The 12,951-nt window shown below is 42.4% G+C and overlaps 2 protein-coding genes across 2 annotated transcripts; both read right to left on the bottom strand.

Moving 5' to 3' along the window:
* Positions 1–410: 410 nt before the first annotated feature.
* On the bottom strand, positions 411–4,199 carry LOC308110690 (heparan-sulfate 6-O-sulfotransferase 2-like). The gene is made up of 2 exons (XM_080465154.1): positions 3,452–4,199; positions 411–1,699 (listed from the first exon to the last, which is right to left on the bottom strand). The coding sequence occupies exons 1-2, from the start codon at positions 4,189–4,191 to the stop codon at positions 892–894; spliced, it is 1,548 nt and encodes a 515-aa protein (XP_080321280.1). The 5' UTR covers positions 4,192–4,199; the 3' UTR covers positions 411–891.
* A 4,083-nt stretch (positions 4,200–8,282) lies between these two features.
* LOC308111348 (heparan-sulfate 6-O-sulfotransferase 2-like) lies at positions 8,283–12,204 on the bottom strand (the record flags this gene model as incomplete). The annotated part of the gene is made up of 2 exons (XM_080466210.1): positions 8,283–8,943; positions 11,624–12,204. 2 exons carry the CDS (start codon positions 12,202–12,204, stop codon positions 8,283–8,285), a joined length of 1,242 nt encoding a protein of 413 aa, XP_080322336.1.
* Positions 12,205–12,951: the final 747 nt, after the last annotated feature.

Here is a 12,951-nt window from a genome sequence, read left to right as displayed (position 1 = left end):
TAGCCATACAGTTTAAAGGCAATGCTACCAAATACTAAGGAAATGTGAACCTTAGAGTTCAACGAAAGTAATGAAAAATTCTTCAGCAAATAAACAAAAATATTTTCCGAATAGTCTGACTCAAAACAAGAGTCTAGTCTTATTCAACTTCAGACAGCGAAAAAAATGTGTCTTTTTATACCGTACATGTAAACGTATGGTTTCAACTGTATGTCAAACTAGAAATGGTCTTAAAGCCATGAAGTCAACACTCACCTCAGTAGCTGCACGAGTTGTTTTAAAGCTTGCGCGCCCCCTGCTGGTGTGTAAGACGTTTGCAAGTGCAACGCAAAAGCATGCAATCTTTTGTGCTCTGGATAAGACAAAAATAGACTCGCCTCATATTGAACGAACTACAGAGTGACTCGAGTCATGTAAAAGCATCTTTTATATAAAAACAGACAGAATAAGTAGTTCCCACAATATTAGTAATTAACGCTATACATTTGAGGTATCTATGAAAGCTTCATTCCTTTGTTACTGAAAAACATCTTCACATTTTAAAATGTACACATTTCAGACAAGACAATTTGGCAAACATTAAAGGTTGATACTAAACAGCAGAGTTGTTTTCAATACAAAAATTATTACAACTGTTCTTTTGAGAGCTGGAAACAAAAAACCAGGACCGCTTTTGTTCCAGGCGACATCACAAGTGTTCAAATGTGTTTAGAGTGTAGAAGAGCAGTGCTGAGGGGCAGTGTCGTCACTGCAGAGGTGAATGTCAGTTGTTTCGATGAAATACAATCAATAAAAAATATCTGTGAAAGGCATATTCTAATAAAATGAGGATTTAAGATCGCAGAAAGGGTGAAAGTTCATATTAAGACACCCCAATCGCCATGTACGTCACTACCACTGCTCCACATTGTCCATGTAGTCCTCCCTGGGGTCGTCCTCACCCAGCCACCAGTCCGCCAGGTCTGTGTCCTCAGCACCGTTCTCCCCCTGCTGAACATCAGACGCAGCAGAGCGGCTGCTGGTTGTATGTGGCACCTCTACGGATTTCTGCTGCCCTCCCTGCTTCACGGCGAGTTTACCACGGAGCCGCCGCCTCTCCTGTTGTCGCCTCTCCCTGGCCTGCCTGTGCTTCAGCTGCCTCGCCACCTGGTAGCGCTGCAGGAAAAGGTCGCGGGCGTACTCGTAAAACTCCATGTCATACTGGTTCAGTTGGCGTATTTTGTGTTGTATGTCAAGGAGCACGTCGACGCTGGAGGCGTGGGTGCCATTGAGCTGCGTGAAAGGATCGATGAACTCCAGGTTGAAGGTTCGCTCAAACAGGTACTGAGTCTTACGCTGGTACTCCGTCAGTCCAAAGAACGCCATGCTCCTCAGGTTGCGCTTGGCGCTCTCCAGAATGACCGCCCAGCGGTCCTCCTCGCTCATGGTGGAGACGTTGTAGCATCCCACCAGGCTGAGGTCGGCCAGCATGCGAGTCTGCCGGTTGTTTGCCAAGTTGTACGGGCAGTCCATGAACTCCTTCAAGGAGCAGCCTGACCAGTCGTCGCCAGAATAACAGCTTGGCAATTCCGACAGTGTCGGTGAGCGTCCATCGCACACGTGTAACGAGGCCCTCCAGGTGGCGCCACGCTGCACATGTCTCCACTCACTTAAGTAGCGTAAAACTGGATCTCTTAAAATGGTGATGTAAAAATAGTTCCTATGGAGAGGGGAAGGGGGAGGGGAGTGAACGATTAGGTTTTACATCATAACTATAAAAGAAAATCAGCAACAATTTCAAAAACACAACCACATTAACTACCGGAAGAGGTAGGTACCGGTGGACAACATGAGGCGTCGCTGACTGGACGACGGCGCATTTTGGCGTTAGAATGGGAAGGTCAGGCTGCCCGTCGCTCGGTTTTCCAAGCATGAACTTTGAGTCAGAGACGAAATCTGCTTTCAGCAGGTCGACGTCTCATGCGGACTCACAGCGCCGCAAAAACACGTGGGAAGTCGCCTCAGTCATCCGTAGAGCGAAAACTGTACAGTTTGTACAAATGTATCTAAAAGTTTGTGTGCATGAAACATGACCAAGAAACATGACCAACATCACACAGAACATTCAGGTCACTCATGTTTGTTTATTGCACAATAACCATGTAATCCACTCACATACATACATATATATATATATATATATATATATATGTATGTATGTATGTGGATTCACCAAAATCCGTGACCACATTACAGTGTACTAATGCTCGTGCATGTCCTTATAAAGATCCATCCACAACACAGTACGACAGTTTTGTGTAGTTCAAATTAAATATTATTGCCATTATTTACTAACGTGTTTGTTTACAAGCTTTTGCTCCGTCTTGAAAAGTCTGGCTTTTTTTTTTTTTTTTTTTTCTTTTTGCCAATGAGGGTATTTTTACAGCAGCTTTCACCCAAAACAGCAGAGGCTGCAACAAAACGACACACCAGCAGTGGAAATCTCTCTGCTGGTCACAAACCAGAGAAAGTGGCGGCCCTGGGAGTGGCACACCTGGAATGGAAAAGGAGATTTGTATTGTCTTGATATTGTCACAAGTATGTGAAATATTCAATTAAATAGTTAACAGTGTGTTTTTAATCGTTTGATTTATCAACTTCATTCGGTGTAATTCATTAGACAAGAGGTCATACATGGAGAGTCGGAGGACAGGAAACAAACATTGTCACAATGGGGTTGGAAGACTGAACAACAACAACAACAACAAACTTACCCAGGGTGAAAGCAACACCTTCTCATTCACCTGCTGGTGACCATCGTCCCTCTTCCAGCCAAACACAAACTGATTGAGGCTTCCGGCCATCTGTGACTCTTCAGGTTTTATGCTGTGCAGGTACTTGTAGCGTAGAACAGGAAATTAACTATTTAAAAATTAACTCCCACTTCTTCCTTTCGTGTCGAAAGCATTGATGTAAACTGAGCCTTTGTTTGCTTGTTTGTTTGTTTGTTTACGCTCAAACCTGCCCGGTTCTGCTCAGTATAGCAACTTAAACTTAAAGACGCTGCCAGCAGTGTGACGTCACATGACGCCCTTTCCTCAGCTACAAACAAAAGCCACGTGACAGGTACGTAGGGTAACTGTTTGAAAACCTAAAGGGTGCTGATGTCCAATCAGCGATGCTTCGTGTTGCCCACTGGTACCTACCTCTTCCGGTAGTTAATATGGTTGCGTTTTTCATTATGTTCTCATGTTTTTTTCCAATTTGTAGTTCAGTGATTTGGTTTGCGCGTCATTGCCACCATATTTTTGTGATAAAACTTCCACAAAAGGTTCTGTGTTTCACCCGAACCCATCAATGCATATAATATATACAGGAGTAGACAATCCGCTGTGTATTAAACGTGTTTCATCCAACAACAACAACAACAACAAAAAGATAAATAATAAAAAGTATGAAGAGAAGAGTATACCTGGGGAGGTTACTTGGGGCTTCTTGGGAGTCCATGCGTGACGGGACACAGCTGATCAGCTCCGTCCAGTCTGCATGAAGCCCGCAGCTCCAGCCGGTGGAGAGTCGAGAGAACAGCCAGGTCTCAGTCTTACCTGGTCGGAAGCAGGTACACCTTTTCTGACCCGCGTGACACTCGCAGGGTCTCTCCAGGTGCATGTTTCGCACCAGGTGTCGACCGAACGTGGTGCCGCCGGTCTTCTGGATGTGCAGGAAAACGATCACGTCGTCCCCATTGATGTTGAAATCGACGACTCGACTCAGGTCTTCCTGGGAGAAGTTGTAGCGGGGGACAAAGCGGGCCAGAGCGCCGTCTTCTGCGACGTACGGGTCTTTGGGAGACCGGCCGCTGCCCTCGCCTCCTCCGGAACCAGACGCGAAGCCGCCCAGGGGAAACCACGAACCCACCTGGAGACGCGCGTGACACTTGGAGTCGGTCGGACACGCGTACTGAATCATAACAACACCGAAGAGCAGCACCAGCAGCAGGACGACCGGGAGTCGGTGGCGACTGCTTCTGCAGCGTTTCCCAACCATCTTCCCCCGGACGGACACAAACTCATCACTCAGGCCGGGCGGAGCGGACCTCCTCGAGCCGGAGAGGAACGTGGGAGAGGCCGGGAGGTGGTGATGGGTCGGACCGGGCCGCTGCTCCGGAGCTGTAGGTCGAGAAATCCCGGGGCCGTTTAGCGATGCGCACATCGACGCTTGTGTCTTTTAGTGGGAGGGGGGGAGTGGTGACGTCACCGATGACGTTCGAAGCCTCGCTGCTTCTGGAAGTGGTTCCAGTTTTACGTTTTGTTTTTTTAATCATTAACAAACGATAATGTACATATACATTTACCAAATCATACATATACCAAAAGTCAATTTTCAATAATTGAACAGGCGCCAGGGGGAATATCAAATCAAATCAAAATGTTGTATAAAGTACAGGCTGTTATAGTTTTAACAGTGTTGAATTGTTTGAATTACCTGCAAAAAAATATATAAATTACTAAAAAAAATTTTTTTAGGAATTTTACATTTATGAACATAGAATCTTGCCATTAGAAGATTTCTAATTTAAGAATAAGAGGGGTTTTTTTTCTCTGTATATTACTCACAAAGAACCCAAACAATACATTTTCCCACTGCAAAACAAAATCCTTTACATTTTTTTCAGAAATAAAATCACATAGTTGTTAGTGGTTTGGGTTTGTTTCTTTGCTGTGATTTAAGAACATACTGTAAATATGTTCAGTGGTTTTTGGTGATGGACTCGATTTACTGATTGACCTGCACAAACAATTGATCTTTAGTTCGTGCACATATTGGCCAGTCACACAAGGATTTGTTTATGGGTCAGCGCTGAGGGTTAAGGTTAATGGTTAAGAGTTTGGGCAGAGGTCTGCAACTTTGTCACTTTGCACCAAATCAAATTTAACTGGAGCTTCACAACACATTTAACTTTTCAGGTGTTTTTGTGCCTTATTTTAGAGGTTTTAAAATCCTTTTTCAGGTTTTGTTTAGACAATTTTGACATTTCAGCTGTTTTAACCATTAAGGCTCTTTTTAAATGCATGTTTGTGTGTTTTCCCCTTATTTGTGATCTAGTATTTTCTCCTATAGATATCCCAGTCATTTTATGCTTTTTTAAAAGCAGTTTTTATCATTTCTTGTGGTTTATTTGTATGCCTTAAGTCCCCTTATTAGCCAAGAGTTTAAAGTTCTTTTGAAAATGACTATGTGCATAAATAAAATGAAAACGAGATAAAATGTTTAGGTATAATTTTGTGAAAGGCTCACTGAGCCACTAGGGGCCAGAGACGATCTATCCATTCATTTGGAAGAACCACTTGCATCCAACACATGGTCGCCTGGATCCAAGCTGTTATGGGCTCACCTTTTCTGTTCATGACAGATTACACCAACACAGTCACAAACACACCCACAGGCTGGAGTCGAAAGTTGGGTGAGTAAAACGTGTGCAGTTTATACACATCACGTATATATTGAAGGACAAAAATATGTTGGGATTTCAGATGTCTGTTAAAAAAAACAATTTTTGCATTACTTTTGACCAAAACAATTATAGATTTTTCCATTACAATGACGATTCAACCATTTATGGACCACTCGGTGGAAACAATTTCAACTGACTGCACGATATAAATACCAAGCGATTTCAACATGTTGCATAGTGTAAAACTGACAGAAACATCGATTTTCCCATCCTTTACAACATGAAAATGTTTACTACTGAGTGCTCCTGCCCTACAAGCTTCTGTTATTGCTCACGCTACCTGTATATAACTAGCTATCATAAATAACCAGCTATTCAGCATCATGACTAACTGGTATCAACTCAATGACATATTGTCAATGCATCTGAAACTTGAAAATCGTCTTAATTCAGGCGCAAGCCATGAAGTCTGCTCTCACCTCGGCAGCTGCACGAGTTGTTTTAAAGCTTGAGCGCCCCCTGGTGGTTTGTAAGATTTGGTTTGGTTTAAAATGTTTATTTCGAATATCAAGGTACGAAACAAAAAAAAAAGAAGGAAAAAAAATAGAAAAACAACAACAAAGTTTTCCTCTCAAATAAGTAAACGAATAACAGTAATAATAACATAAAAATAAATCAAGAAAAACATTGTCAGATGAGTATTCGAAAAGGAGTGAGAAGAAGTAAAACTTATTTACTTTGTCCCTTGTCCTAAAGTAAACAGCATAATTAACTTCCTTCCATCACACACACACACACACACACACACACACACACACACACACACACACACACACACACACACACACACACACACACACACACACACACACACACACACACACACACACACACACGTGCTGTGCAGTACATAGAATATATATACATACACGTCCATTCATACATATCTACAGACAGACATAAATACCTATACCCACACACAAGCACACATTGTACACACATCCTACATAACGCATATGCTGTGAGTAAACACTCGTGCTTAATGCATTATTACATATAAACATACACACATCGCCTAATACCTTCATCCATTTGCACATGTACAGTCCCACATATAAATTTACATGTACCATACAAGCACAATACACACAAACACTACAAGCGAGACGAGCAAAACCAATCAATGCAAGGAAAGAAACGTACAATAGAAATACCCAAAATAAATGACTAGACATTTGCCCCTAAAATAGCCTAGTGATTGGCCACACCTTCTTCATCCTCATACCTCTTGAAAATCATATTTTTATACAGCATTTTAAACTGTCTCATATTTGGACATTGCTTCAGTTCCACACTAAACCCGTCTCACCCCGCATACTGATAGACAAAACCCTTTTCTGGTCGTACGAAATCTTGGTTCTTTGAAGTTACATTTCCTCCTTACATTGTAAGACTCTTCATAATTTTTGAGAAATTGTTGAATATTCCCTGGTAATAGATTATTTTTTGCTTTGAACATTGTTTGTGCTGTTTGGTATTGCACAATGTCAGTAAGCTTGAGTAATTGTACCCCGAGTGAAAAATATTAGTGTCATCAGCAAACAGTACAAAATGCAGTAGCTTAGAAACCTTATACATATCATTAATATATAAAATAAAAAGATGTTTGCAAGTGCAATACAAAAATATGCTTTCTTTTGTGCTCTTGATAAAAAATAGACACACCTCATATGGAACAAACAACAGAGATTTTAGTAATGTAAATATATATATATATATATATATAAATTGCCTGAATTTTAGTAGTTAATGCTATGCACTTATAATGTCTATGAAAACTTCATTCCTCCTAGTCCCAAACAATGGATGGATGTGGTTAAAGGACTACGCACAGTGGAAAAATTACTTTCTCTATAAGAAATAGAAGAGACTTTTTCGAAGAATGGGAAAAGTTGATTACGTTTTCTTCAAATGAAGAAGATCCTGCCTCCCTGAGACTGCACGATTGTGGACTCACTACTTAAATTTAATTTAATATGAATACACGTGTATCGCTACTATCATCTGTTTGTTCTGTTCTTTTTGTATTGTTTTGTTTGTTCCATGTTGTTGTTGTTTTTTTTATATATACTGTAATGTAAAAATGTCCAACATAAAATAAAGACTTAAAAAAAAAGAAACATAATTATTTCTTTGTAACTGAAAACTCTCTTGACTGGCAAGGATGACACGAGCTTTCTTTCTTTCTTTCTTTCTTAGCGATGGGCACTAACATAGAACGTCAGAACCAGCAGATGGCGGTATTGCCACATTTATGGATCCAAGCTTCCATTAAACCCAAAAGAAAAAGAAGAAACCCTGGACATTTTAAAAATGTACACATTTCAGACAAGACAACCAACAATAAAGGTTGATACTCACAAATAGCCGGGCTTTTTTCAATACAAAACCTATTATATTGTTCCTTTGAGAGCTAGAAAAATCCAAGACTGCTTTTGCTCCCTGCCACAACACAATTGTTCAAATGTGCTATAGAGTGTAGAAGAACAGTGCTGAGGGGCAGTGTCATCACTGCAGAGGTGAAGGACTTCAAGGTAGGAAAACACACCCATTTTGAATGTCAGTTGTTTTGACGAAACACATTCAGTAAAATATATATATGTGAAAGGCTTATTCAAATACAATTTCGATTTAAGATAGCAGATAAGGCCAACATTTGCACACTTTGCATTAAGACACCCCGATCTCCATGCATGTCACTACCTCTGCTCCTTGCTTTTCTCACCCAGAGACCCGTCTGCCTGGTGGGACTCCAGAGTGTCATCAGATGCAGCAGAGCGGCTGCTGGTTATGGTGGCACCTCTATGGATTTCTGCTGCCCTCCCTGCTTCATGCCGAGTTTACCACGGAGCCGCAGCCTCTCCCTGGGCTGCCTGTGCTTCCGCTGCCTCGCCACCTGGTAGCGCTGCAGGAAAAGGTCACGGGCGTACTCGTAAAACTCCATGTCATACTGGTTCAGTTGGCGTATTTTGTGTTGTATGTCAAGGGGCACGTCGACGCTGGAGGCAATGCTCTCATTGAGCTGGGTGAAAGGATTGATGGCTTCAAAGTTGTACGTTTTTTCAAACAGGTACTGAGTCGCACTCTGGTACTCCGTCACTCCAAAGAACGCCATGCTCCTCAGGTTGCGCTTGGCGCTCTCCAGAATGACCGCCCAGCGGTCCTCCTCGCTCATGGCGGAGACGTTGTAGCATCCCACCAGGCTGAGGTCGGCCAGCATGCGAGTCTGCCGGTTGTTTGCCAAGTTGTACGGGCAGTCCATGAACTCCTTCAAGGAGCAGCCTGACCAGTCGTCGCCAGAATAACAGCTTGGCAATTCCGACAGTGTCGGTGAGCGTCCATCGCACATGTTTAAGGAGTTCCTCCAGGTGGCGCCACGCTGCACATGTCTCCACTCACTTAAGTAGCGTAAAACTGGATCTCTTAAAATGGTGATGTAAAAATAGTTCCTATGGAGAGGGGAGTAAAAAAAAAAAAGACATTTAAAGCAAGAGCATCTCTCTGCTTTTCTTCATATTTGTTTGAACTATTGGGTTATACATCACTGCAGTAAATGTTTTGCAAAACATTTAATGAGCAACAGCAGGGCGGCTGTTCATTGCGGGCAGGCGGGGGTGAGCCCCACCTGGTGTCACCAGAAAGGACTGCATGCAAAGTATGTAAATGATTATTTTAGGAATAGCTATGATATTTTCTTGTCTGTGCAAAAAACTTACTCCGAAATTGCATATAATTAGTGTGTGGAGATTTCCTTGTTATTGGTCTCCTCTTGCTGCTTCCGGCTGTGTTTTCTCCTGATCCACACTGATGGTGCATGAGAGAGGCTGGCCCCCCCCATAGTCATTATAAGAGATAGACGCCTCACTCGTCACCATATTGGATGGGGCATCTCCATCTCGGATAGCAACCAAATAAACGGGACTGAACGCAGAACGAGCAACTTTGCTCGTGTTTTGTTTTCAAAAACTTGAAAGCTGAAGTCAGCCAACCATTGGACCCGTCTCAACATTTACCTGAAAGTGACCCCCAATCTGATCATGTGAGAGATTGATATGTGTCATAGAGCTGTGAACATCATGAATCGGCTCAGATTAAAATCTCTCCCTTGCTTTCGACAGCTCTTTTTAGACATACTCACACATACACTTTGTACATGTTATAGATGGATGGCTGGAAGCCCTGCTAACAATGTCACTAATTAGAAGCTCTGAGCTGATTGGCTGGAGCCACTTTCGGCACTGCTTTACTGAAATGGAGCGAGTCATTACAAATGCCGGCTTATGCACAGCGAGAGCTAACGGTTAAGAATAAAAATTGAATGAAGTCGGATATTCTTTTCTTTTCTTTTCTTTTTTGATCGTCAATCTCCAACGCTCAACCTTTTCACAGGATCGGCGCCTGTATGGTTGTTATATAATGTTGCGGCTAAAAAGTTGTGCAACCACTTTACTTTGGGATTCAGTGGTGTCTTTAATCTGAAATTAAATCTTGCGCCACCAAATATTTACATATAGAAACGCCTGGGCAACAGAAATAGCTGAAATACAAACTCTGAAATCTAATGGCTCTATCAAAGTTTTCATAGTTTATTTTAGTGGATTTGGTGACGTTGGAGGATTTAAGAAGAACCCAAAAGAACAGGTCTGTCCTGCTTGACTTCAGTGGCAAAACTTCCACACAATGTTCTGTGTTCCATCACTTCTGCATACAATCTGTCAAACTGCTCATCATACTGAACAAAAGAAAGGTTTTTGCGAAGATCACAAAACAAAAGGGGAAAGCCTTGTCAATTGCAACACCTTTTAATGCTTTCATACATATACATTCCATTCTGTACATTTTAAAGCTACTTGTTTGGTTCGATTATAATTGTGAACCTTGATATCATAGGCGGTGCCGGGTTTGGGGGTGGGAATGGGTGTGCTGCAGCTCCCCCCTAGGATAACCATAGCACCCCCAACAATTTTTTTTAAAAGTGGTTTATTTCGATATTTCTTTAATGTGTGGAGATTATAATTTGTTGCCTTTCTCATTCACCAACAAAACATGAATTCATGTTGTTGTTTTTTTTTTTAAACTAAAAGCAGTGAAAATCTGATTCCGCCAATTGCTGCAGCCCACACATTACCGTAACCTTTGAACTTACGACTTCCTCTTATTCCCAACACATTTTTCCTGGTGACTGCGTAACTGAATAATAGTAATGAAACATGGAGCGCCTTTCGCAAAAAAAAAAAAAAATGTGACAAAATCACTGATGCCTTTGCTCTAAACCACGACAACCGACGTATGATTATTGCTTACTTGGTGTTTGAATCCAAAATCTGACTACTGGTTATCTCTACGCAGTGTTTATGAATATGTCAGTAAATCCATGGAACTAAATATTTTTCTTTCAGTGGAGGTTTTGGTGACTGGCAGCATTAGTGGTCTTTGTGTGTGAGGTGGTGTTTTGCTTCCTGCTGCTGTTGTGGTTCAATCAGTGACATTCTGGTGTTAACGCTTGTGTTTAGGTGGCAGGCTTGTAAACCTTTCATCTTTATCACTTTGGCTAAATATCTTGTATATTATGGCACATAATATTGTTTTAAATATACTACTATAATATAGTATAATGATTTACTGTATGTGCACGACTGTTACGTGCACACTCCAAAAAATAAACTGTGCATTTTTTCAGTTTACATATCAGAAGTGTGTTTGAGTAACATGAGCATATTGACTTTCTTGTTATTAAATGGTTCATTGTAATACATGTTGTTCAGATAATATGAATAAATGGGATTCAATCGACTTAATATGAATAGATGGAAATGTGTGACATGATTAAATTACATTAACTCAACAAATTATTTTTGTGTTTGTGGAAATGACTGCAAATTATTTTTTTTCAGCGCACGGTGCGGTGCGCGCATATTGTCAGCGTGGAAAATAAACTAGATTCCTAAATTCTCTGTTGCTGAAAGATCAAGCTCCCCCATAGCACCAGCAAAAAAACATATATACAGTATCTGGCACCGCCACTGCTTGATGTCAATCCAAATGAGTAAAAAAATAAATAAAAGGGATGGGGAAAATAACAGAGAAGTGTTGTGTATCAAACAAAAAAGTATGAATAGACGACTATACCTGGGGAGGTTACTGGGGCCTTCTTCGGAGTCCATGCGTGACGGGACACAGCTGGTCAGCTCCGTCCAGTCTGCATGAAGTCCACAGAGCCAGCCAGTGGAGAGTCGAGAGAACAGCCAGGTCTCAGTCTTACCTGGTCGGAAGCAGGCACACCTTTTCTGACCCGCGTGACACTCGCAGGGTCTCTCCAGGTGCAAATTTCGCACCAGGTGTCGACCGAACGTGGTGCCGCCGGTCTTCTGGATGTGCAGGAAAACGATCACGTCGTCCCCATTGATGTTGAAATCAACGACTTGACTCAGGTCTTCCTGGGAGAAGTTGTAGCGGGGGACAAAGCGGGCCAGAGCGCCGTCTTCTGCGACGTACGGGTCTTTGGGAGACCGGCCGCTGCCCTCGCCTCCTCCGGAACCAGATGCGAAGCCGCCCAGGGGAAACCACGAACCCACCTGGAGACGCGCGTGACACTTGGAGTCGGTCGGACACGCGTACTGAATCATAACAACACCGAAGAGCAGCACCAGCAGCAGGACGACCAGGAGTCGGTGGCGACTGCTTCTGCAGCGTTTCCCAACCAGCTTCATCTTAGATCTATCTATCTATCTATCCATCCATCCATCCATCCATCCATCCATCCATCCATCCATCTATCTATCTATCTATCTGTACATTCTTCTGCCTTGTATGAGTGTAGCTATCTGTGCACACTGCTGCAACAACACAGAGTTTCTCCACTGCACTGCATGTCTTATGAGTCACATCGCCCTGTTAGGGGAACATGGATCCAGTTTTGCCACATATTTGCCTCTTAATCTTTATGCTGACAATTACTGACAGAAGAGGCTGTATGAGGCATGCAATCCCACACAGTTGCCTTGCGCAGCATTTGATCGGCTTTGAGCTATTGCCATCCGGGCCTGATGCTTTCCGGACTTTCAGCCTCGACAATTCTCTCTCTCTCCCCGTGCTGTAGGGAGACCCACACTGGATTCATCGAGATTGAGCGGGCTGAGGGGTCGTGGAGGAGTGACAGGGAGGGGGTTTGGGGTGTAAGTCCTTTGGGCAGCTGGAGTTCTGGGGAGAAATGACTGTTCAGACCCATTGAACACCCAACGTGGAAAAGAAAAAAAGAAAACCCAACGATGGGTGAAGTAGAAGAGTACTCTTGAATTGAATTGATTAGTGTCATATACTGAATTCAATTCAACTTTCAATTAAACATTATGTATATAGCGCCACCAAAAAGTCCTTTCAGCTCACTTTTCTGGAGAAAACCCAACAAATCCACACGAGCAAGCGTAAGTGTTAGAGAAATCTTGTTTTGTCTCATA

Source organism: Lipophrys pholis (assembly GCF_963383615.2).
Source record: "Lipophrys pholis genome assembly, chromosome: 6".
NCBI lineage: Eukaryota > Metazoa > Chordata > Actinopteri > Blenniiformes > Blenniidae > Lipophrys > Lipophrys pholis.
Note: the sequence above shows the minus strand (reverse complement) of the source record. Positions and strands in the feature narration are given on the sequence as shown.